Here is a 25,579-nt window from a genome sequence, read left to right as displayed (position 1 = left end):
AAAAGGGCAAATTCGAGACCGGCCGATAGTGTGCCAATTCGGCCGGATCTAATGTTGTTTTCTTCAAGAGGGGACGGACCACCGCCTCCTTAAGCGCTGATGGAAAACGCCCCTCCAGTAGGGATCTATTTATGATATCCCTTATAGGATATCTTAGCTCCCTCTGGCAGGTCTTAATAAGCCAAGAGGGGCATGGGTCCAATTTACAAGTTGTCGGGCGTGCAGATAGGAGGATCCTGTCAACTTCTTCCAGGCTGAGCGCACTGAGCCTGGCCAATCAAGTTCTCTGTTTGTTCTTATCCCACCGCTGCCGCCAAGTGTGGCGGAACCGGCCCGATTCTGCCTTCAGACCTGGTCCCGTCAGCTCCCTATGGAGTCGCCAACTCCTGGAGGGAGCTATTTCTCCTCCTGCCCCTTGGGCTCGCTGCCACCACCTGCTCAGTCCCGGGGTTCAGATTGAGAGGAACAGGACTCCCAATCCCCCTCTCCAGCTATGAGGCTAGGCCTCCAGGTCCTCTGCCACCCTGCACTTGGGTTTCACAGAGACCTCAGCGCTTCTTTGGGGCACCCCTGGAGGATTGGCACCTTATCCAACTTCATGCCTTCCCCCTTCCTCGGGGCCCCCTTCTCAAAAACAGCGTGGTCTAAAGCGGTATGGGGATCTAGGTGGTACAGAGATTGACTGCCAGCATTTAAACAGTAAAAATATATTTATTTAAAAAGAGAAAAAGATAGGAAAACAAAAACAGTTGCATTTACAAAATTAGCACAGCACAGCACAGCTCAGCAAACAGCATAACAAAGAAAAGTTGATTATAAACGCATCCGGTTGGCCCTGATCTAGACATGCCCTGCCCTTTTTGAATGACTTACTTTGTCTTACTGCCTGGAGGCCTCATTTTCCTGAGCAGGCCTCCCCCACAGGCAGGAGCCTCCATTGCTCACCACATGCTCGCTCGAGCCCCAGTTCAAATCTGGCTTCTCTTCCTGCCTAACACATGCAAGGAACAACAGCACTTCCTGCCTCTCTAGGAGATTTTCCCCCTAGCGTTGTTGGTTTGGCTCTGGAAGGGAGGGGGGGAGTGAGGGGAAGGCTACAAATCCGGCTGAGGGATTTACTGACCCCTGCCAAAAATGGCGTTTCTCCACAGCCATGAAATGTAAGAAATACAGTTTCTGTCAAGTCCCTATATAAAACTCAATACATATAGAAGTACAGTGACAATTTAAAAGCAATAGCTGGTAATAGATGAATATTTCTGGTGCTCAAGGGCAGACAGACACAATGCTCTCTGTAGTTTTGAAGAGGTAGCTTGGCGACTATGGGGATACCCAATTCCAGTCAGCCCAATGTAATAACTGAGATCTGCAAAAAGACTTGCCTATTATAATTATTTCAAAAGCCGATCTCTGCAAGGCAACAACAGGATGTCAAGTTAGCAAAGAAAACAGAATTCTTACATACCTTTTCGTAAGTTGATGGGGTGCCAAAATGCATTGTCCTTGTCACATCTGTAGTTCCATCTCTTCCAGAAAAGAAAGCAAAACATTAGCAACAAAGGAGAGTCAGAAATATCAAAAGGGGGGGGGGGGGCAGGGAGAAAATTTAATACTATAGTTATTCATAACAATGTAAGCCTCAAGAAAGCAGGAAATAATGAATTTGTGTTATGGAACAAATAAGACTCTAAAAGCTCAGTGCTGGTCTTGTAATATTCACATAATCTCCTGAAGTGCTGAGCATCTGTTGTGATACTGGGGATCATTTCCTTTGCCAAAGCAGAAGGGTAGGATAACAAAAATTGCTAAATATTAATAATATTTTACTAACTAATATTCACATTTTTGGAAGTCTCAAAAGCCTGACTCTCCTTCTGCACTTGATCTGCACAGTAAATGCACAGTCTAGTAAATCTTCAGAGACTGCAAGGCCACTTGAAGTGGGAAACAAAACCTGTCACTGCAGTTCAGATGAAAAGCTTCTATTCTATTCTGAATCCCTCTGGCTTTTCTAACACAGGTGTCCCTTGCCCCCCCTCCCCCTGCTCTCTGCAGGTGGAACATTCCAATCTGGATGGCTATCTGCAATCTGTTGTTCCAGAGGAAAGTGTGAAGGACTGTGCTCAGTAATCTTCACCTCTCTGCTGGCTCAATGGCTACACAAAGTTCAGTCTTTGTACTGGACCCAATGTGTTGGGACCTCATTTTTCAGAAAAAAAGATAATTAATTTGGTACCAAGAATGAACTTCAATGTCAAGTCAACCAAAACTACTGAAGCAAATTCCATTGGCCTAACAAAATCAGGGCTTTGTGAATTCTGCAATACTGTACAAGCTACACAGAACTTAAGACCCAAAACTGCCAAGACAGCTTGAAATCAAGCTGCCAAGACAAGTTTGGTGTCAATGTTTGGTGTCAAGTTTGGTGAAAATGTAGAAGCCACAGGATGGACAGGCATGGTTAATTAGGAAGGGAACTTCAGTTCCCCTACATAACCCCTCTTCCACCCACCCCCCACTAACCAGACCAGACAGCAGGCCACAAAATTACACTTTTCTTCATGCAAAACTTTTTTAACCATTGCACAGTATATATACGATTTTAACCAGCTAAATTGGCTTTATCTATTTTTATCTCCTTTTGAGAACATTCCTTAACCTATCTATCTAGTTTCCACAACACTGCTTTGCAACTCTTTATCAGCCTGCTATGATTTCTGCCTGGATAATAGGCTAAGCTTGATGAGCCAGGAAACCTTTTCAAATTACAGTAAGGGCACCTTTATTCAAACATCTGAATGAACTACAAGATCCGTGGAAATCTCCATGATTATTATTTTTTTCAGAAACATGAAATAAAGAAACTAGGATCCCTTGGATATTCTCTACATGCTCCACAAATACAAAGCAGACCCAAGCAGGAGCATGAGAATTTCCCACGTGGGTTATGCCCAAAGTCCTTCCTGTAAAAAGTCCCAGTAATGACACCAAATGCACCAGAATTAATTTTGTAGCGTCACCTAATTCAGCCCTGCTGTCCCCCCACAGTTGGGACAATCTCATGGATGCCTAACTCATTTCATTCAATTGGCTGCTTCTCATTGTGACATAGAGGGAGACGATAATTAGACTGTCTGGGAAGAAGGATCTCTTTGTAAAAGCCTTATCAAAGAATGTTCACATAGTTCCTGTTCAGAGGCCCATTACAAATGTTGGCTAACAGAAACGCCAAACTCTAAAGAGACAGTTCTCTCTCAAAGGGTAAATCAGGTCTGCTACGTGTCCCCAACTGAACAAAAGGCTTTTAGTCTACCTGTAACCATTCATTTAAACAAATGAACAGTAAGCAATTTCCCCAAAAAGTTAATATATCTACCTAAACCTCAGGAACTGAGACAACTTTGAAAAATTCTCACGCTAGTAAAGCTAAGAGTCAGGTAAACAGGCTAATTCTGATGTCTCAAATTTTACTGGAGGACTAAGAAGAGAATTCAGAGCAAAATCTAAAGTAAGCAGAACTGCTGCTTATTTCAGTGGCAATAGAATGGAAAGTGTTTTGCAGAGCTGGGTACCAAGATTGGTGGATGAAAATGCCTTCTTCCTTTCTGTTAAAAAAAGGAAGAAGGCATTTTCATCCACCAATCTTGGTACCCAGCTCTGCAAAACACCCTACAGACTATAAATTGCAGAAAGTCTCAGAACAACCAGCAAATTCCACAGAACAATCAGCACAGTCGACAACCATCTTCCTTATCTTCAAACCCCTTCCAACCCTCCCAGCAATTAACACGGAACAATGGTCACATTCAACAGCCAGTTTCCTTATCACTACCCTTCCAGGAAGCCCCACCAAACAATGGGCACATCCACAAACTAACTGCCCTTTCATCACACCCCCTCCAGCCTAGAAATAGCAGCTCTCCAGCAGCCCTGGCCCCACTCAATGCACAGCAGCCAAGAAGGTCTGAGCGCCTGCTCCGGCTGCAATGCCACTGAGGATGTTCTCCGCAGCTGAGAACGAAACGTCTGGAAGGAAAAATTTCTCCAGTAGAACACGGCACTTGATCCCGAAAGATTCTACAAACCCTAATGATGTTACCAGCCATGAAAACCTGAAATCTTTGATAAACCAGATGTGTTCTGTAAGGGTGTATGTGTGTGCATAAGTGTGTCTGTAGCTCACCATAACTATTCAAGAATGTGGGAGACCCACTTGGATCAGGTGGATGCAAGAGGCTATTTAAGCCCTTCCACATACACACATTTTTCAGTCCTGAAGCAGCCCTGGGAAGCTATTTGTTCTACTGGGTATACACAGAGTTTCCAGTACACATCTAGTTTTGCCCTAATAATCTTGTTTCTCCATGCTCGGAACATATTGAAGGTTACTGGAAAGTTTCACCATACCTAGTATGTATCTGAGAAGGGGAATTAATTTACCTTATTTGCTGACATAAAGTAAATCATAAATGTGATTTCCCACTTACTTGTACTGGGCACCAGAATCTAGGAGGTAGATTTCATTCGTGGATAAAGTCCTATTTGTTTCAGGAGTTGGCCTATTCCATGAAATAAAAGTTATTTGCCTCAAAACTTTACCACCTTTTCATTCAAACTGAAAAGTGAAAACAGACATCACTGCAAGACATCACTTCTTAAATTATGAAATTAAATACTATATCTGGTCAGATATCTTTAGTAAGTTCCATGCACTAGATCAACCCAACAGTCCAATTACATGTTATCACATGTCTGAGGACAGCTTCAGACATGTGCTTACCACACTGATGACTGTGAGGTTCTGTATATCGATATAGTTTTTGTGGATGGAATGGAACCTCACTTGCTCAATAAAAATCAAAGCAGAACCTATTACCCATATCTTCTTGCTCATCAGGATTAGGATATTGCTAGAAATCTCAGAATGCAGACAGAAGCACTGAATAAATCATTTACTGAAGAGAGCCCTATAAAGCTCTACCAAGACCTGAACTGCATGGAACCATATTGGTTTCTGTAAGAATACCTACCACACCCTGGATTCTGTTGCATCTAAGGAGGTGGCTGACAGGAATATTTCCCTAACTGAAATTAAGCAGCAAAGGCAGCACCATACTGAATTGTCAAGCCCTTCCAACTATGGTGTATTGAAACACAAGGATTGTCACTCTTACTTGTAGTGTATGATAGCACCATTTGGGCCTGTACTTGAAATGGTAGCAAAGCTCAAGTCGACAAAGTTCTCTTGCTGGCTGCAAGAAAGAGAGACTTCATGAACAAGCATGTATGAACAAAAATCACAAGGAACAACCATAAAAGTCTTATAGCAACCTAACTCTTGCTTGAGACCATGCTGGACTTTTCTCCCATTCCCAACCAAGGGTGATGGATCCCAGTTGGGGAGAGGTTTGTTTTGAGATCTGCAGAAAGAGGCATCCTGTCCCTGAATGCTTAAAACCTGAGGCTATAGAACTCCTCATCTGTTACTGCTGTTATTCAACATAGGTTATATCATACACAGAACTTCATTCATGATTTCACATGGTAAGACTGCCAGCCTGGTGTCTATTACCAATAACTACACAGAAAAGACTCTTGCGACACTTATAGACTCTTGTTCTGTCCAGGATCTCAGTATTATTTATGTCTTTGCAACTTGGTTGCTACATCACTGCTGCCTTCAGTCCAAAGAGACAGGGCAGGAAAAGTGTTTTAAATAAATAAAAACAAGCCAAGTCCCTATTCACTTCTGATCACACACACAGTCACAGTCTTCTTTTTTTCTTACCTACGGAATTCTTCTGCTTTGTCTGCAACTAATATTTCAGTAATGTTGCCTTTGGAAACCTAACAGACAAGGTGGCATGAAATTAGCAAGTGAACAAGAATAGCAGCACAACAAAACATAGACTACAAACTCTTTGTGTTCTTCCCCTAGTCCCTATCTTTCCTATTTTAGGCGCTGTTCATTCCCATCAGTCGATGCTATCCTTAGACAACTTGATCAGGGAAAGAGTTGATAATGGGCCACCCTGAAGTTACTACAGAACTGTCTTTGTCATGAGGGCGAATTTAGAGAGTGTTGCTTGGTATGTAACTTGTAGGGATAAAAGGAAGTCAGAATGACTCCTACCTTCCCACCGAATCCCAAAACTGACTAAAACAAGGGTGCAAGAAGAAATATTTGGCAGCAAACAGAAATGTGCAAGCATGCAGGAGAAATAAGAAAATGGTGTCAACTGAGGACCAGCAACGTATCTCTTCTGGTCCCTTTACCCATCATCTCCACTGAGTCACTGGGTCAGAACAGTCTTAGGTGCTCTGCTGAGGACCAGCCACTTCCTTTAGGTAGGCCCAATGACAGGACTGGCAATGGCTGAAGGGAGACAGAGGAAGGAATGCTAGCAAAGAGCTGAGGGCAAGGCATTAAAGAACCTTGTTCTCCCTGCCATCATTCTTTTGTGGGGGCCCCACTTGCTCTAACTATTTTAAGGAGGAACAGCATTCATCATCCTTCTTTCTCAAGAAAGGAACCTGAGCCAGACTCACAACTTCCTCCCTGCAAAGACTTAGCATCTCTCCTTCCTTCTCCTCCTCCAACATACCCATTCAAAGTAAATACTCATGGCAAATAAGAACATAAGAGAAGCTGTGTTGGATCAGGCCAGTGGCCCATCCAGTCCAACACTCTGTGTCACACAGTAGCCAAAAAACCCAAGTGCCATCAGCAGGTCCACCAGTGAGGCTAGAAGCCCTCCCACTGTGCCTCCCCAAAGCACCAAGAATATAGAGCATCACTGCCCTAGACAGAGAGTTCCAACAATACGCTGTGGCTAATAGCCACTGATAGAAAAACTCATATTCATGTAAGCTTTTATCACACACTACCTCCCACTCCCTTTTTAAAAAACAAAGTCAAATAAAATTATACCTCCTTCTCCAGCCAGTTAAACAGTTCACATAATGCAACAGCATCCTTGATCTGGTATTAAAACAAGAAGTAAATAGGTCACAGAATAGATTTAGATTTGTGAGATTTGAAACATATACGGTACTCCAACAATTTCAAGCTGGAGCAGAACAACACCGTGCATTTCTACTCCCAACTCCAGGAATTCTCCCTCTCCCTCTCCAACAGCAAAAGTCTGGCGGAAGCATATCTGCAGAGCTCAGTGAAACTCATAACCTGCAGTTGTGGCTGCAAAAGATATATATATATATATTACTAAGTTTAGCAAGTCACTCACATGAGCTCTTCTCATGCCTTCAACCTCTGATGCATTCTTCACAGCTTTTGCAATGCAGATGGGAGTATAGGGAGTGAGGTAACGGTGATCCTGAAGCAGAAAAGAAAAGAAACTATGGCAGGGAAGGCCTGATGAATTTGTGGTCAAATAGTTCCCTAGCCACTCAAACATAACAGGTGAGCTACATTTTCAGATGTTTCTGGGTCTTCTAGATCACAGGCACAGGATCTGCAAATATAAACAGTCTAATCTGACGGCTTATACAGGCTCATCCAATTTCTATCTTACTTTTCCTTCAAGAAGTTCAGAACAGACTGCCTGTGCTGTGATTACATACTGGCTTAGACACAAAGAGATCTTTTTCAAGATCACCCAAAGTTTCATGAACCTGAGTTTCCCTACATACAAATCCAACACCAGCCACTGCGCCACACTGAGTTTTACAAGGGTTTCCCCAGCCTGAAACATCAGGGATCCTTGAAAGTCTTGCTAACTTCACTGTTACTGTCAAGAAATCTCTATGGTGAGGGCGGAGGAGAGAGATGCATCTGCTATTGGCTAAGAGAACAACTAGCCTAACAGGGTCGTGCTAGGTTACTAAAAACCTCATACAGACTTCATGTGGCGCTAGAACATATAAGACAACCAAACCAAAGCCTAAAATGAAAGGGGAAAATTAGAAAGATACCAAAACCAGAGTATGTTTAAAACTACACATGCAAAGCAAATCGTACGATCTCTAGGAAAGACTTTGGACTCACAGAAATAAGTGGTAAGTGATAAGCAGACACTTCATAGAATCACAGAATCAAAGAATCATAGAGTTGGAAGTGACTTCCAGGATCATCTAGTCCAACTCCCTTCACAATGCAGGAAATTCACAAATACCTCCCCCTAAGTTCACAGGATCTGCATTGCTGACAGATGGCCATCTAGACTCTGTTTAAAAACCTCCAAGGAAGGAGAGCCCACCACCTCCTGAGGAAACCTGTTCCACTGAGGAACTGCTCTAATGGTCAGGAAGTTCTTCCTAATGTTGAGTTGGAAATTCTTGTGATTTAATTTCTGGTCTGACCTGGGGCAACAAAAAACAATTCCACACCATCCTCTATATGACAGCCCTTCAAGTGTTTGAAGATGGTGATCATATCACCTCTCAGCCACCTCCTTTCCAGGCTAAACATACCCAGCTCCTTCAAACTTTCCTCATAGGACTTGGTCTCCAGACCCCTCACCATCTTCGTTGCCCTCCTCTGGACCCGTTCCAGCTTGTCTGTATCCTTCTTAAAATGTGGTGCCCCAAACTGAACACAATACTCCAGGTGAGGTCTTACCAGAGCAGAGTAAAGCGATACCATCACTTCACATGATCTGGACACTATACTTCTGTTGATACAGCCCAAAATTGCATTTGCCTTTTTAGTCACCGCATCACACTGTTTATTTATTTATTTACATTATATCTATATCCCACCCATTCCATACAGACTCAAGGCAGCTAACAGCATAACATAGACAGTAAACAAACAATATTAAAACAATAAAACAATCAGATAAACAACAATGGTGCTACTTCAGGCAGATCATATAATATTTTCTTTCTCACGTGCATAGATCCTGGGCAGTTGACTCATGTTCAGCGTACGGTCCAGTAAGACCGTTAGATCCTTTTTGTACATACTACTGCCAAGATAAGTCTTCCCCATCCTATAACCATGCATTGGATTTTTCCTACATAATTGCGGAACTTTACATTTATCCCTGTTAAAAATTATTTTACTGGTTTTAGCCCAGTTTTCCAGTCTTCAACTCACACAACATACAAGAAAAAAGAGAAAAGTTTAAATGAAAGGATTAGATTTTCTACACAGCACAACCTGTGGGAAGGAGCTGTTAATGCAAGGAAGCTTTTGTGCAGATTGAAGCCCTATAGACAGAGCATCTATATTAGGCAGGCAGCATCGAACGCACTGCTCACCACCTGCATACATTCAACCCAGTTTGGCTATGACAGTAAAACTGTTTGTGCACAGACACTGTCCCTAGGATTGGGACCATGTTTTACAAGTGCTGTCAGTCACAGGGACAGAGCCTACATATGTGTGCAGATATGCTGGCCCACCAAGCAGTGAGAATGTGTAAACAGCAGGATGGGACCAGCATGCTTGATTGTAGGTGGGGCCAGTGCACTTGAATCTGCTCTCTTTCTATGCATGTGCCCTGTCATAGAAATGGAGATCTCTGGCAGTATGTACTGCAAACTTGGAGGAACACAGAGAGCACCTAGAAAATGGTTATAGATGGTGGAAAGGTTAAGAAAACGTCCATGAAACCCTGTGGGCATCATAACCATATCAGCAGAACAACCACCATGCATCAACCGCACAGTCTCTTTGAACTGCAGAGAATATTGGAGAGGAAAGATGGTGCTGGTCAGGCCTCATCACTGCTCTGCAGGAGCCCAGAATTTACAATAACATACTCAATGCCAAGGCAGGACTGGCAGCGATGGAAAGCTGTCTTACCCCTAAGGAACCCTGCTGGGAAACTTCAAAAGGAACTCTGTGGTTCTCTGGAACATAATCTGAAAAAAACGCCCTAATAAACAAGTCCCATTTTGCAGCCCCAGTACCAAAGTGCAGCCTTAGATAGCAAATAACCAAGTAAATAAACCAGTTTTATCTTCATTTAGTGCTGTCTGGAAGGTGCCACCAGTCTCATGAACAAGGCGTGCAACGTCTCAAAGGCACTGAAACAGGTTCCAAAGCAGTTTCTGCAAAGCAGCTTCTCAGATCATTTTCACAACACAGAAATAGGTTTTACATTCACACTACAGACGGAGGAAATGCAAAAAGCCTCACACGGGAAAAGAATAAATACCAGGGTATATTGGGGTGCTTTCCAAAGAATCCTAGACAAGGCTGCTGCATCAAGAATTAAGCTGCTTATTTCTCTGCAGTGGAACATTCAACCCACAACAAGAAGTTTTTGCGGCAGGCACCAATTTACTCAAATTCCTGCCTTATTTTAATTTGACAATCTGTAGGACAAATTGTTTTAATGAGTTCACTATTTCCTGCCGCTTTAGCTATCATAAACAACTCATTGAGAGCTTGGCTTGGGTTTCAAGGTCCCTTTTTTCCAGCAGAGGATAAGGCCTGCACAGCACAGCACTGAAGGAAATCTGGCAGCATTCAGCTCAAGTGGAAATGCTCCTGGGCACAGCTATGCTGGGGGAAAACTCGCTGCCCTGACAAGGCATACAAACCTTGGGGATGGCCTGGGTCAGAGCATAGCTGGCTTTGTCGCTGAGCCAAACTTTCTCATGAGGGGAGAGAGTCTCACAGACAGACTTCAGTACTGTCAGTATGGATTCATATGGCAGAAGCTGGATGTAAAATTCAGCATCCTGAGCAGAATCCAGCAACAGATGCTCTCTCACAGCTGGGTCTGCCATGCGCTCACCATCAATAAATAACCTGAGGGAAAGAAGGAAAACAAGGATAAAGTTGGACTGATTCTCCAGTCCAGACCTTCTCTGTGTAAAGTAGATAACAAGTCTATAGCCATCACCAGAAGTTCACATCAGCTGATGTCTAAGCTTTGACCTAAAGCCTTTGCTATTGCTTCAGACCAACACATCTGCCCATCTAGATTAAATATATCTCATCAGAGCTTAGAAACAAGATATAGCAGCTCCTTCTGTGTGGTCAGATTCCCACATTCTTTTAAAAAAAAAATTGGTAGGCTGACAGAGACTTTGATCTATCACTAGTGTTTAGTCAGGGTGGCTTTCAAAAGCAGTCCCTGTGTTACAAGCTTTGTTGTTTATCATGCCCCAGAAACAAAAACATATTAGGGGCTTTATTATGGAGCCCTAACCAAGCCACATTACACTAAAACACTGGAGTATGTTTTAGGCAGCTCCATTTTATACACAATGAAAGCTAACTTACTTCAGAATGAAGAAAAGTACTACATGGGGGTGCAGCAGGATAGCTCAGTAATCACAGAAGTCAAGGATAAAAAGTGACTTGATCATTTTTAAGTGCAAAAGGCAGCACAAAAGAATCAAATTGAAAGCCACTTCTTACGTTATGGATTCCACATGGAAGATGCCAAAACCCCCTTTGGCATACTGATAGCAGCTGTAACTTCCAAAAGCTACTAACTAAATGATGCAGCCTAATCTTTTGGAGACTCTCCACTCCAGCATTCAGAGATGCCAGGATTATACTGAACCAAAGCTTGAAAGCAAGCCATTACATTTGAACCAGCTCCAACAAGATCACAACATTGCAGAAGAAGCCACTGTGAAACAAGAAGCAATACAACTAAAATCCCCAGCTTTCTATGTTAAAGTAGCAAAGCATTTTAAGGCTTCATGTCACCCTTTTTTAGTGGTATAGCATGATATATTTAATCTGGAAATGAGAACTGGAAACTTTTGTGGAAAATAAATCAAGAAGCATAAGAATAAAACACACACACACAAATCCCTAAAGAACTTCCCCAGTATTGATGCTTTGATGCAGCTGCAAAAAATGCTTTCTACCAACTCAGCCTAGCCCATAAAATGGCCCCATACCTGGATATGGCTGATATGGCTTCTGGATCCATGCCACAGTAACATCGAGACTAGACTACACATTAGTCTCTTCTCAAAACCAATCTGGAGACTCCAACTGGTGCAGAATGCCACAGCTCAGCTATCATTGGGAGCTACTGTAGATCCAGAATGAATATTGCTCCCATTCTGCAGACATTCTATTGGCTGCCAATTTGATATTGGGCTCAATTTAAAATACTGCATGTCACATATAAAGCTCTTCGTGGCCTTGGACCCTCTTATCTGCAGGAATTCACACACACCCTGCTCTACCACAACCGTTTCAACTCATCTGAGCAGGGCCTTCTGCAGGTGCAAGCCTGCAAATGGACAAAATCAACAACTGCCCCTGCACGTGCTTTCTCTAGTGTAGCTCCCAACTTATGAAATGGCCTGCCAAGGATGTCAGGAAAGCACCCACTCTTTGGCTTTCCCATAACTATGCCAAACTGAACTATTCAAGAGGGACTTTCTGCGCAGGTAAAAGAGTTGCACTGTACAAAATGGTTAACAAACTTACTTAGATGAATGATTATAGACTGTGGTTTATATTGTTGTGTACACCTCACTGCAAGCAGACCCTATTATGTAATTGTTGCAATGCTTAATATGTAATGTTAATAGTCCTTCTATGCTTCAGTTCTACTATTAAAGTTTTGATTGGTTGCAGACTTCTACAATCCTGATGCATTGTTTATTGATTGCCCCATTTTGTTGAATGCACTGACTCGCTCTGTGTAATCTGCCTTGAATCTCTGTGAGAAAGGTGGACTATAAAGGACATAAATGAACAAACAAAATTGTTGTGGAAAATAAATTAAGAAGCATAAGTGAAAGAAAATCCACACAAATCCCTAGAGAACCACCCCAGTTTTGATGCTTGGGGTGGGCAGGGGGAGAGGCTGTTACACTTCTTGAACCCAGTTTCTTGGAAGAAAATGTTAGTCAATGTTAGTGAAACCAGTAAGAAAGCTCACCTTATTGTATTGACCCCTATGATAGCATAAGCAAAAAACACTGGATTGTATTCGACATCAGAGCCTCTGAGATTAAACAGCCCTTGGAAATGAAAGAAAAACACCATTACAGTTCTGATTAAAATTAAACAATGCAATGAGGACTCTACCATCCTGCCACAACACAAACCAGAAACCACTTCAATGGGTAATGAAGGTCTTCTGCCACAAGATGGCACCAAAAGCACTGATTACCAAATAGTACACGGAAAATCTTTTCACTTTCGTGTCCAAATTTGTTTCTCCAGAGAGTCACTTAAAAACATGCATAAGATTGTATATACCAACATAAAGAATGAACCTGCATGCCGTGCAATCTGGGAACCGAATCATCAGACATTTATGGTGAGGACTAACTAATTGTGGATAAGCCAGACTTAAAACTTGGCAGGGAAAAACAAAGACTAATACTTGGAAAAGTGGAACTATTTGAATATCAGAATGAGATCTAATATGGACAGCAAGATCTTTCCACAAGAAAAGAAGAAAAAGGGGGTATCCATCCATGCTCAGGAGATTCTAGTGTTTAATATAAAACTGCCTGTGTAACTTATTAGCTGCCAGTTAAAATAGTAAGGTTTTGGTCTTTTGGCTCAGCTTGGAAAACTGCCATTACAGCTGTGACTTCTTCTTCCTGTGCAGACTATGGCCAGAATGAATTAGTTAATCTCATGTTCAAACAGCAGAGAAAGCCATTTTCAGTTGGCCCCAAGAGGAGGAGGAAGAAGAGGAGGAGGAAGAAGGAATGCATATTTATACCCTGCCCTTTTCTCTGAATCAGAGACTCAGAGCAGCTTACAATCTCCTTTATCTTCTCCCCCCACAACAAACACGCTGTGAGGTGGGTGGGGCTGGGAGGGCTCTCACAGCAGCTGCCCTTTCAATGACAACCTCTGCTATAGCTATGGCTAACCCAAGACCATTCCAGCAGGTGCAAGTGGAGGAGTGGGGAATCAAACCAGTTCTCCCAGATAAGAGTCCACGCACTTAACCACTACACCAAACTGGCTCTCAAGACATGCCATTCATAAACCAGACAGAACTATCAGTCTAGTTCTGTGCCTGAAGCAGCAACTGATGCAACTGCCACAGTTTCCAAAAGTTGCCAACAATATGAATACAGTTCCAGCTTATTACTTTTAAAGAAAAGCCTTGTTCAGACCACTCCGCCTCTCCTTAGGCAAAGAGCTGACTTAATGCTTTCCACTTTGCTGCTGCTTAGTGTCCCAACTATGCAACTCATATAACTGAGAAGAAAGTAAAGCAGACTGCAACAGTTACCAACAACTGCAGCACACAACAGAAAGCAGCTTTTCCACCAATATCCTGTGTTGACACCCACTTACCTTTAGGCAGGAACATAACAGCAATATTTGGCCCAACAGCTTTCCTGCTTTTGCTGAAATCATCCATTTTTTATCACTGACCATTAAAGCACCAACTCCTCTCATCACACTATTTCAAGGATGACAGACACCAAAACATATTTCCTTAGTGAAAGAGACCTCTCATTTAAGAGGCATCTGGACGTTCTTTGGGTTTTCCTATTGCCACCATTTTTTTGTTATCAGGAAACAAACCAGGGCCTGGTTCCCATGTAGAATTTCCAGAGGCATGAGGGCACAGTGCCAATTACCTCCTCCAGCCCAAAATGCTGCTCCCAGGGGACAGGGACTCCCAAGAAATAGCTTGAGGGGAAACCAGAGATCTGCTGCTGGAGGAAGGAATCAGTAAAAATCTTCTCACATCTGCAGAAATTCTAGGCAGGATCTAGGCAAGGGCAACAATGCTATATGAAACCGGTCTGATACTGGTACTTACATGCCACCTCATCCAGTGCTGTCACAAGAAACCAGACAGCCTTTCTCTCTGCCATTTTTATTCGCAATGCTGTAATCTTGTCTTTCCAACTGATCCCTGCAACACACAACAATTATTGTTCAACCTTGCTTGATAAAGAATGATGGTGATTATGTGTCATTCTCTCATCTCTGGCCAATGCAGAGCTGAACAAAGTCTGCTTGAAAACATCATTTCAGCATCAAAAATATATCTACAAGATAGGAATGGTGCCCCACTTACCTGTGTAGCTTAGGCCCAGCGCCATCAGGGGCTTGCAAGGTCGTGATGGCCGATCGATCCATATTGCATCAATCAGATTCTCTTCAAGGGGAACAAGGGCATGGCCTGCACTTTTTAGAACTTTCGACATCCTTTTCCACTGATCTGAAGACAAGAGTGTAGGGGGAAAGAGAGAACTGTATGAAACTTTATGAAATTATTTTAATGAATTTATTGTGATTCTATTTTAATACTATGTTGTTTTAACTGTTGTTAGCCACCCCGAACCTATCAAAGGAGGGTGGGATACAAATATAATAAAATAAATAACTTGGGTTGCAAAGAATGATGCTGTGGACAGATTCATCTTGTGAGGATTCTCTGTCATTTGGCATTGTATAAACAGAGCAAGAGTAGGACATCATGTGAAAAAAAAGAAGAAAAGCTTGGATTTATACCCCACCATTCATTACCCAAAGGAGTCCCAGAGCTGCTCTTCTTTCCCTTCCCCTTCCCACAACAGACACCCTGAGAGGTAGGTGGAGCTGAGAGCTCTGACAGAAACTGTTCTTGAGCAGAACAGCTCTGGCAGATTTATGACTAACCCAAGGTCACGCAAGCAGTTGCATGTGGAGGAGAGGAGAATCAGACCCAGTTCTCCCAGATAAGAGACTGCACACTTAACCACTACACCAAACTGGCTCCCTAAAGCACACAGACAGCATGCCACTGTTGACAAGAGTCTTCTGCAACACCACTGCAATTATGCCAATTTTAAACATTCTGTTTTAAAAGAACCATGTTTTTATCCATGCCTGTTTTAAATATGAAACTGGAGATGAATGAGCAGTTTCTGCTAAAGACCAGAGAAGGTTGCATGAGGCAGTGGAGAAAAGATAGCAAAACTATTGGCTTGGATCCAGGGTAACATTTCTATTGCTGGAAGGATCTCTGCCTGCAAAGCATGACCCTTTCTACTGTACTCCACCCCCCAATCATCTATGCACCTGAGGAAATGTTTGGCTGGATCCAAGCCATTGTATTAACTAGATTTTTGAAGAGGAATAAAAAACTGAAGCCAAGAATTTCCTTGGTCTCCCTCTGAAGGGACTAGAGGCACATATCTGCTATCTTCATTAGCATCTGAAACTGGCGGAGATAATTGATTAGGTTCTTATTTAATGCATTTATATACCACACTCTCAATTTAAAATTTATGAGGCTGGTTCCAACAATAAAAACAAACCACCATTAAACATTTGTTATGTCATTACAAATAACAACAAGATAAGGGTATCCTGCTGTCTTGCCTGAGATGTGCTCACTCCTGTAGACAGCAACTTCTATCATCTGCCCCACCTACTGAGATAATTTTCCCACTCATACCTAAGGGAATCAGAAAGAACATTAAACTGCTGACGGATCCAGTTCTAAGGGCTCCTCATGTACAGCTGTGCAAACAACACCAATGATGTAGCAGAAAACATGAAGCCCAAGAACTTCTGTATGACCTTGAGGGAGCCACAAACTTGAGCACCAAGTTGCAAATGACCAAAGCTCTGTCCAATGGAAAGAAGACTTTCCCTACTCTGGAATTCAACAGAGCGTCAATAAACAAAATAGACTGAGAAGAAAACCACCTGGTCTTCTCCTGATTAGCTATAAGTCCTAAGCTTCACAATATGGCTAGAGTCAGCGCAATATAGTCTGTGAGCACTGCACTTGAGGGGGCTGTAAAGAGCAAGTGATTGAGATATGGGTTGATGGTGCAACTTTGAAGGTAGAAGTGGGCTACCAATACCAGCATGCATTTAGTGAATACCCTTGGGGCCATAGCTAGATCAAAGTGTAGCACAGCAGTAGATGCAGGTAGACCCACATCAGATGTGTGAAAATCTCCTGTGTGAAAATACACATCTTTCAATTCAATGAACATAAGCCATGCACCTCCCTTTAGAAGCAAGAAACCTGAGACAATGTAGTCTTGCAGAAATTTGGTACGCTAAAGAACTGAAGTCTAATATAGGTCTCTTACCTTCTTCCTTTTTACCTACAAGAAAGTACCTAGACTAGAAACCAGATGCTACTTCTGACTCAGGCACAAATTCAATAGCCCTCTTTATTTAACAGGTGAGAGAATCAAGCTCCAAAGCAGGAGCCACAACAAAGGAACAAATTGGAAGCAAATGATCCAAAAGTGAACATTTAAATGATAAATAGTAACTAGAATACACTATAGATAACACCCGAGAATCCTGGGTGATGTGCTCCCATGCATCTGGAAAGGCCACCAACTGCAACATAAACCAATGTGCCGGGGGCTGGAGGGCCTCTGGTTATCGATATGATTAACCCCTTCACACCAATTCTCTAGGGGAATGAGCAAGCTGCTTGTTTGGTTGCTTCTTAAGAGTGTTATGGTGGCCTGTACTGAAGCCAAAATTTGGTCTCCTGTTGCTTTTTGTGGCTGAAATCTGTAAGGCCCCTGGTATTGAGGTTGTCTGAAGGTCCGTAATGCCTAGAGCAGGGGTGCCAAACATGGAACCCATAGGCTGTATCCAGTCCCTGGAGTACTCCCATCTGCCCCTGAGAAACAGACTCCCTCTTACTTACTTCTCTGGGGCTGCTGCTGCTGCCATTGCATCACAACTAGCTTTTGCCCAGCTCCTTCTTCCTGGTTCCTGCTTCATGCACATCTCCCTTCGCTCCACTGGCTGAGCTTACCTTCTTTGGGAGGAAGGGAGGGGGAATGAAAGTGAAAGCCAGTGCTCATGCAGCAGAACAAGAGCAAACCCTGATTCCTCCCATGGCTCCTTTAAGAACAGCAACTTTTCGTTTAAGGTATAAGCTTATAAGTTTGGTGTAGTGGTTAAGTGTGCGGACTCTTATCTGGGAGAACCGGGTTTGATTCCCCACTCCTCCACTTGCACCTGCTGGAATGGCCTTGGGTCAGCCATAGCTCTGGCAGAGGTTGTCCTTGAAAGGGCAGCTGCTGTGAGAGCCCTCTCCAGCCCCACCCACCTCACAGGGTGTCTGTTGTGGGGGAGGAAGGTAAAGGAGATTGTGAGCCGCTCTGAGACTCTTTGGAGTGGAGGGCGGGATATAAATCCAATATCTTCTTCTTCTTCATTCTTTTTTGGCAGGAGGGAAAGTGCATGAGTGGATTCTTCTGCCAAGCACAATTTACACTGAGATCGTCCATGCTCTGCTGTTTTCTTTGAGACTTGGTCCCTCTGTCTCCCCCTCCCTCACACACACACACACACACAGGTGTGTTGAAAGGAAGACGCACATTAGGATAAAGGAAAAGGAGAAATAAAAGGAAATTATTTTGGCTTATTATGAAAAAGGGTTTTTTATAATAAGATTTCTTAGTATCTATCTGGGATTTTATTTTCTTTCAAAAAGACCCTAACAATTAGAACACCTGGATTGGATTCCACTTTAATGACTGGAAGTAGATGGCTAAATGTTTAAATATATATTTATGGTTCCATAAGTTCCAGTTCAACAAATTCATTATTCCAGTTCCCTGGTTGCCTTTCTAGCACTGCTGCACTAGCACTGATTTTGCCTAGTCTGAGATCAACACATTGTTTATTTATTTTATCCCCATAATGGGATCAGGGTAGATCCCCTTCTCCAGTTTAAACAGATGGGGGGGGGGGAGAAACTTAACAACACAACTTGCAATCTTTATTAGTGGAAAGAAGCAAGAGTCCAGTAGTACCTAACAAAATTTGTAGCAGGGCATGAGCTTTCATGAGTCACTGTTCATTTCTTCAGATAAAGCTAGAAAGTGAGTCCATTATATCTTGGAGAGTGGAGTGATTTCAATAACAATAGCAAGCATTGGTAATGAGACAGGAAAACTAACTCTCAATTCAGTCCAGGAGAATGGATTGTCTTAAGCTTCAATATCAGTTGCAATTCTTCAGTCTCTTTTTCTAATCTCCCTTTGACGTTCCTTTGTAAGAGAACAGCTATACTTAGGTAAGCAACTGGAATTTTAAGTGTTTCCCCACTGTTTTTTTAATGTTTTGTTTTCTAATGACAGACTTATGCCCATTTATTCTTTGCATCTTCATGGACTGAATCCTCCTGGACCAAATTGAGATCTAGGTTTCCTGTCTCATTACCAGTGCTGGTATCTCCATTCCAACTACCCCTCTGCATATCACATCTAATCCAATCAAACCTGATACTGTCATTCACCTGCTTATTGTCATTTGGCATCTAAAATCATAAAATCATAGAATTGTAAGGTACCCCCCAGAGTCATCTAGTCCAACCCCCTGTACAATGCAGGAAATTCACAAATACCTTCTTCTAAATTCACAGGATCAGTGTTGCTGTCAGATGTCCATCTAGTCTGTTTAAAAATCTTCAAGGAAGGATAGCCCACCACCTCCCAAGGAAGCCTGTTCCACTGAGAAACCACTCTGTCAGGAAGCTCTTCTGATTTAATTTCAACCCACTAGTTCTTCATGAAACTTTATGAAATCACCTTCATAAAGTTTATATCTCCATTACCTTGTAAACCCTCAAACTTTGCCCTGGTGTCATTAGGCAGAGCAGTGGGAGTGTAACCAGAACTGTCACTGTAATACAATTGTAGATGCATAGCTCTACTTGCCTAATCCACCACATGCTGGGCAACACTGATCTGCTGTTTCTCTAACTTGACACCCTCTGCTTGTATTACTTTTGCCAAGGTTTTCTTATCATCCAGCATGTCATCAAGATATTGAGAGATAGTCCCAGCACTCCCAGTCTCATCAGATCTCGGAAGTTAAGAAGGGTCAACTCTGGCAAGTACTTGGAAGACCACATTGGAATACCAGAGCCAGAGCTAGACTGAGTCTTTTATCTGCAGCAGGGAAGAGAAGACTAAGGAAAAAATGCTCCCCAGCCTCCATCATGTGCTGGTTTGGGCAGGAAAACATTGGCATGCACTGGAGGAAAGGGGCACTTCAGAAACAGCTAGAAATCTTGAAAAAAAAAACCCTTCACAGCTGGCCTGTGCATGTGTTCCTATGTAGGACTGCACCAAAGCCACAAAGATGAACACTTTATTTTACTCCTGATCTATTTATTGTCTGCTTTCCTTAAGAACATAAGAGAAGCCATGTTGGATCAGGCCAATGGCCCATCCAGTCCAACACTCTGTCACACAGTGGCCAATATATATGTGTGTGTGTGTGTATATATATATACACACACACACATACATATACACACATATACACATATATATATACTGTGGCTAATAGCCACTGATGGACCTCTGCTCCATATTTTTATCCAATCACCTCTTAAAATTGGCTATGCTTGTAGCTGCCACCACCTCCTGTGGCAGTGAATTCCACATGTTAATCACCCTTTGGGTGAAGAAGTACTTCCTTTCATCTCTTTTAACTTGACTGCTCAGCAATTTCATCAAATGCCCATGAGTTCTTGTATCGTGAGAAAGGGAGAAAAGTACTTCTTTCTCTACTTTCTCCATCCCCTGCATAATCTTGTAAACCTCTATCATGTCACCCCACAGTCGATGTTTCACCCAAGCTAAAGAGCCCCAAGCATTTCAACCTTTCTTCATAGGGAAAGTGTTCCAAACCTTTAATCATTCTAGTTGCCCTTTTTCCAATGCTATAATATCCTTTTTGAGGTGCGGTGACCAGAATTGTATACAGTATTCCAAATGAGACTGCACCATCGATTTATACAGGGGCATTATGATACTGGCTGATTTGTTTTCAATTCCCTTCCTAATAATTCCCAACATGGCATTGGCCTTTTTTATTGCAATCGCACACTGTCTTGACATTTTCAGTGAGTTATCTACCACGACCCCAAGATCTCTCTCTTGGTCAATCTCTGCCAGTTCACACCCCATCAACTTGTATTTGTAGCTGGGATTTTTGGCCCCAATGTGCATTACTTTGCACCTGGCCACATTCAACCACATCTGCCATGTTGACGCCCACTCACCCAGCCTCAACAGATCCCTTTGGAGTGCCTCACAATCCTCTCTGGTTCTCACCACCCTGAACAATTTAGTGTCATTTGCAAACTTGGCCACTTCACTGCTTACTCTCAACTCCAGATCATCTATGAACAAGTTAAAGAGCATGGGACTCAGTATTGAGCTCTACTTGCCTAATCCACCACATGCTGGGCAACACTGATCTGCTGTTTCCCTAACTTGACACCCTCTGCTTGTATTACCTTTGTCAAGGTTTTCTTTCTGCAGCACCCCACTGCTTACCGTCCTCCACTGTGAAGACTGCCCATTTATACACACTCTCTGCTTCCTATTAATTAGCCAGTTTTTTTGATCCACAAGAGGACTTGTCCTTTTACTCCATGACTCTCAAGTTTACTAAGGAGCCTTTGATGAGGAACTTTATCAAAAGCTTTCTGGAAGTCAAGGTAAACATCTATTGGGTCCCCTTTGTCCATATGTTTGTTCACCCCCTCATAGAACTGTAACAGGCTAGTGAGACAAGATCTTCCCTTACAGAATCCATGCTGAGTCTTCCTCAATAACTTGTGTTCATCAATGTGCCTACTCATTCTGTCCCTGATAATGGTTTCTACCAACTTTCCCGGTATTGAAGTCAGACTGACTGGCCTGTAATTTCCCAGATCTCCTCTGAAATCCTTTTTAAAGATGGGGGTGACATTTGCTACCTTCCAGTCCTCAGGAACGGAGGCAGATTTCAATGAAAGATTACATATTTTTCTCAGGAGATCCACAAGTTAAATTTGAGTTCTTTCAGAACTCTTGGATGTATGCCATCCGAACCTGGTGACTTATTAGCTTTTAATTCATCAATCAGTTGTAGGACCTCCTCCCTTGTCACCTCAATTTGGCTCAGGTCTTTCAACACCCCTTCCAAAATTAATGGTTCTGGAGCGGGTAAACACTTCTCATCTTCAACAGTGAAGTCGGAGGCAAAAAATGCATTCAGCTTCTCAGCCATTTCCCTATCCTCCTTCAGTAATCCTTTGACCCCTTGGTCATCCAAGGGCCCCACTGCCTCCCTGGCTGGTTTCCTGCTTCTAATATATTTGAAGAAATTTTTATTGTTGGTCTTTATGTTTTTTGCAATATGCTCCTCAGTCCCTGCCTGATCAATGGTTTCAGAAACTTCTAAGGAGTGTTTTGAAGCAGGAGTGTTATCCATTTGAAGAAATCTTTGTTGATCATATGTCATATGGCTTTTAACTGACGTGCCAATTAATTAAACTGATGCTCATTTGCATATTTTAGTTCTAAACAGAAAGAGCATTTACTTTTCTGTTTAGATTATGCCTGAACATGCCACAGCAGGCAACTTTTTAGAAAAGGCTCATGCGAGAGAGAAGCTGGGACTTGATATCCTTGGATTTTAATAAGTCCTTGTATTAAAAATAGTTACAATTTTAAAGAAAATCTGCTGCTCAAATGAGGGTACACATTTTATAAAGGCTTTTAATTGTTGCAGCCTTAATTCTAAAATTGCATCAGAACAGAAACTGGTGAGGGGAGTAAGAAAGGACCCAAAGCTGGTATCATTTCACTGCTGTAACTAAGACACTGTCTTGCTACTAACTGAGGTGAATAAAAAAAACTGGAGGTGGGAACTGTCATCCTTGGTGAAATCCTGACAACTGAAAAGGTGCATAAATGGCTCTTCCCGTTTCCATCACAAGGGCTTCCAGTAGTAAGTCTGAATGCCTGAGGCAGAAAATTACAATCCATCCGCTAACACAGACTCCTGAGTGATGGTTAATATAGAGCAATAAACTAAATAGGTAGTCATTTGCTGTCCTTCACCGTGATCCATTCTGCTGGGTAGGGCTGGCCACAAGGAATGCAAGATATGTTCTATGATTTCTCATTTCACTTGCCCCTAAGTATTTCCCAAAGCCTGAAGAAACAAATAATTGTAAAGTAAAGCATATGTACGTTTACTCAATCTGTCTAAGTCAAACAAATAAAAAATGGAGTCTGCGGAGGTGTTGGGGTGGTGGTGGTTTGTTTTAAGAGCAGTTGTGGAGATACTGTCCCTCCCTTTGAAGTCAGACACTCATGTAATACAAAGGAATCTAAGTGTTCACACAGACAGGACAGGACAGCACAAGCGCAAACTAACCTGCTGGGATAATGAATGGATCTACTCCAACTTTAGAACCCTGAGGAAGTACACTCACAAGCCAGTCCTCCTGTGTAGGAATATCCTTCAGACCTGAATGGAAAAGAGATTATAAAGCAGATTGCAAAGGTCAAAGCAAGACATGAATGAAGTATGAAGACATGAAGAGCAAGCTGAACTGAACAAATCTAAGTGCAGGGGAGGGGAGGACTTACACCCAGAACTAGACTCTAAAGTGAAGAGGGCAGTGTGGCAAGTCATGTCTAGTTGGAACCACACATGTAACCTGGAAGAAATGCTGTTGCCACAGCTCCAAAGTCATGACAAACACAAAACAGATACCTTACACTATTACAGAGGGTCAGTGAATCTGCTCACACTGTCAAAAATCAAAGCACATGTTGCTGTTTTCTTCCCTTACTCATAGAAGTATATCAGATTATTAGCAAGTTTGATGATCCTGAGCTTTGGGCCTTATGATGCTGGACAAAATGGTCTAGAATGGCACCATTCCAAATGACTTCATTCACTTCTTCTGGAAGGGTTGCAGAGCTGAACACACAAAATTACTTTATACTAAATCTGGCCATTTAATCCAGTATTCTCTGTTCTGATTTGCAGTGACACATAGGTTTTTGCCAATTCTGCTAACTCATAAATTAGTAGATGGACACACTAAATATGTTTATTCCTTTTTGGGGAAAAAGCATCTTTATTCCTATTCCTTTCACCACTTAACAACAAAGATTAAAGAGCATTAGCAAGCTTAGAAAGTATCTGCAGAGTTTAAGTAGAACAAAGCACAGAGGAGACACTCTCTTACCTATCTTCATGAGTGTCCAGTTGGAATCCATTTGCTGGGCAGCTTGGAGAAAGTAACGTCCATCTGTCCACATAGCTGCATCCTGTTCTGTTACAATGGCAGTTCCTGTCAGTGAGCATAAAAGAAAGAGCTAGTAATAACTTCTGTGTACATGAACAACAAAGAACAAGCAGTTCATGTTCCCATAAGTAACCAGGCAGGTCCAATATGTAGCTGATTTTGAGATGCATTATTTGAACTTCATTTTGAAAGGAACATGTTTATCAAATGAAGTTTTATTCAGAAAGTTTCAAGACAAGGCCAGGCTACTGGAGTTTCTTTTGAAAAGACTTCAGCAGAAGGAAACCATTTCATTCTGCCACCTAAGCCATTCACCACATTATATGATAAAGGGACATAGTTCTCATCTTCTTCTCACCCATTTAAAACTCCTTGTCCTTTATGCTATCTGGTACATGCTGTATATACCGGAAGAGATTCCGCTTATACAACCTGTTTCATTCTGCTTCCCTAGTCTCTGTTCCTAGTTTACAGTACTGCTATGACTAGGCCAACTACTGGCCACATATCAGAAGGACTGTCACTCTATTGACATCTCTTAAGACCAACTAAGTATTAGCAGTCACCGCCTGCTGACAAATCAAAAATACGAATCTGAAGAAAGGGGCTTTTTCTGGTGCTTGGTGCAGTTTAGAAGGCTTTATTTCCCACAGACATTAGATGCCCTGACCTGGATGGTCCAGGCTATCTCACTGGATCTCAGAAGCTAAGTAAGATCTCTTGACAAAGAGTCTGCATAAGGAGCGAAGAAGCATGCTTAGATCTTAGATGGGAGTCTGACAGCCAGTGACAGCTGCATCATGTGAGCTGGAGTCAAATGCACAATGACTCAGCAATTTTTACATTGCTCCCATTGGCTGGCTGTTGTATAAATGTAGATAAGTGCCTTCGTTCTTTTCCCTTGAGGATTATTGGATGTATGGCGAAGCACTTTGTTGTTTTGTTCCAGTATCTGTATATAGTCACTGTTGCAGATAACTGTATAATACACACTGCTTTGATACAAGCCGGAGTGTGTGTGTGTCTTCTTGCGGGGTCTACTGGAAGAGTCAGCAGTAAGCTCAACTCAGCCACACCGAGAAGATCAGCCCTGGTTAGTACTTGGCCACCAAGGCAACCTAGGGTTGCTGTGCAGAAGCAGGCAATGGCAAACCACCTCTGTCTTTCAACTTGAAAACCATACTGGGTCACCATAAGTCAGCTGATTTGACAGGCAGTTTCCACCACCAGACCTTATGCAATTCGGTAGACCTTTCATTCTGAGCAAAATATTAATTTGTAAAGAGAGTGATGCAGTGTTGACAGTAGAAAATTCTGGGCTTGGTTTGGTATTCCTATTGTAAATACTAATGTTTTAGTTCTTGTCTGGGTTAAAATTGATTTTATTGATTGTATGTTGTGAGCCTTAAAAGAAAGCTGGAGGCAACTGACTTAATTAATTACTAGAATTAACTACTGTTTCCACGGATGCCAATCATTCTGCATACCCTTGTCCCCTGGTTCCAGGTTCAGACTAGAAATATAGTAGCTCTTGTAGTACCCTTGTGCTAAGTAATGTACCAGGAGGTATACAGGCTGAGCAAGTACAGGGTAGAGCTGATGACCAAACCTCTTGGACCTCT

At 42.4% G+C, this 25,579-nt stretch overlaps 1 protein-coding gene across 1 annotated transcript in view; it reads right to left on the bottom strand.

Annotated features, from left to right (window-relative positions):
• The window catches only part of XPNPEP1 (X-prolyl aminopeptidase 1), a 62,106-nt gene that overhangs the window by 11,707 nt on the left and 24,820 nt on the right, over positions 1–25,579 (bottom strand). Inside the window, exons 5-16 of the mRNA XM_060241699.1 lie at positions 23,898–24,002; positions 23,075–23,167; positions 14,955–15,098; positions 14,694–14,789; positions 12,834–12,915; positions 10,516–10,726; positions 7,248–7,337; positions 6,932–6,982; positions 5,789–5,847; positions 5,175–5,252; positions 4,488–4,559; positions 1,466–1,526 (exon numbers count right to left, since the gene is read on the bottom strand). Coding sequence (XP_060097682.1) covers positions 1,466–1,526; positions 4,488–4,559; positions 5,175–5,252; positions 5,789–5,847; positions 6,932–6,982; positions 7,248–7,337; positions 10,516–10,726; positions 12,834–12,915; positions 14,694–14,789; positions 14,955–15,098; positions 23,075–23,167; positions 23,898–24,002 — 1,142 coding nt within the window. The remainder of the gene's footprint in view (positions 1–1,465; positions 1,527–4,487; positions 4,560–5,174; positions 5,253–5,788; positions 5,848–6,931; positions 6,983–7,247; positions 7,338–10,515; positions 10,727–12,833; positions 12,916–14,693; positions 14,790–14,954; positions 15,099–23,074; positions 23,168–23,897; positions 24,003–25,579) is intronic.

This window comes from Heteronotia binoei, chromosome 6 (assembly GCF_032191835.1).
Source record: "Heteronotia binoei isolate CCM8104 ecotype False Entrance Well chromosome 6, APGP_CSIRO_Hbin_v1, whole genome shotgun sequence".
Lineage (NCBI taxonomy): Eukaryota > Metazoa > Chordata > Lepidosauria > Squamata > Gekkonidae > Heteronotia > Heteronotia binoei.
Note: the sequence above shows the minus strand (reverse complement) of the source record. Positions and strands in the feature narration are given on the sequence as shown.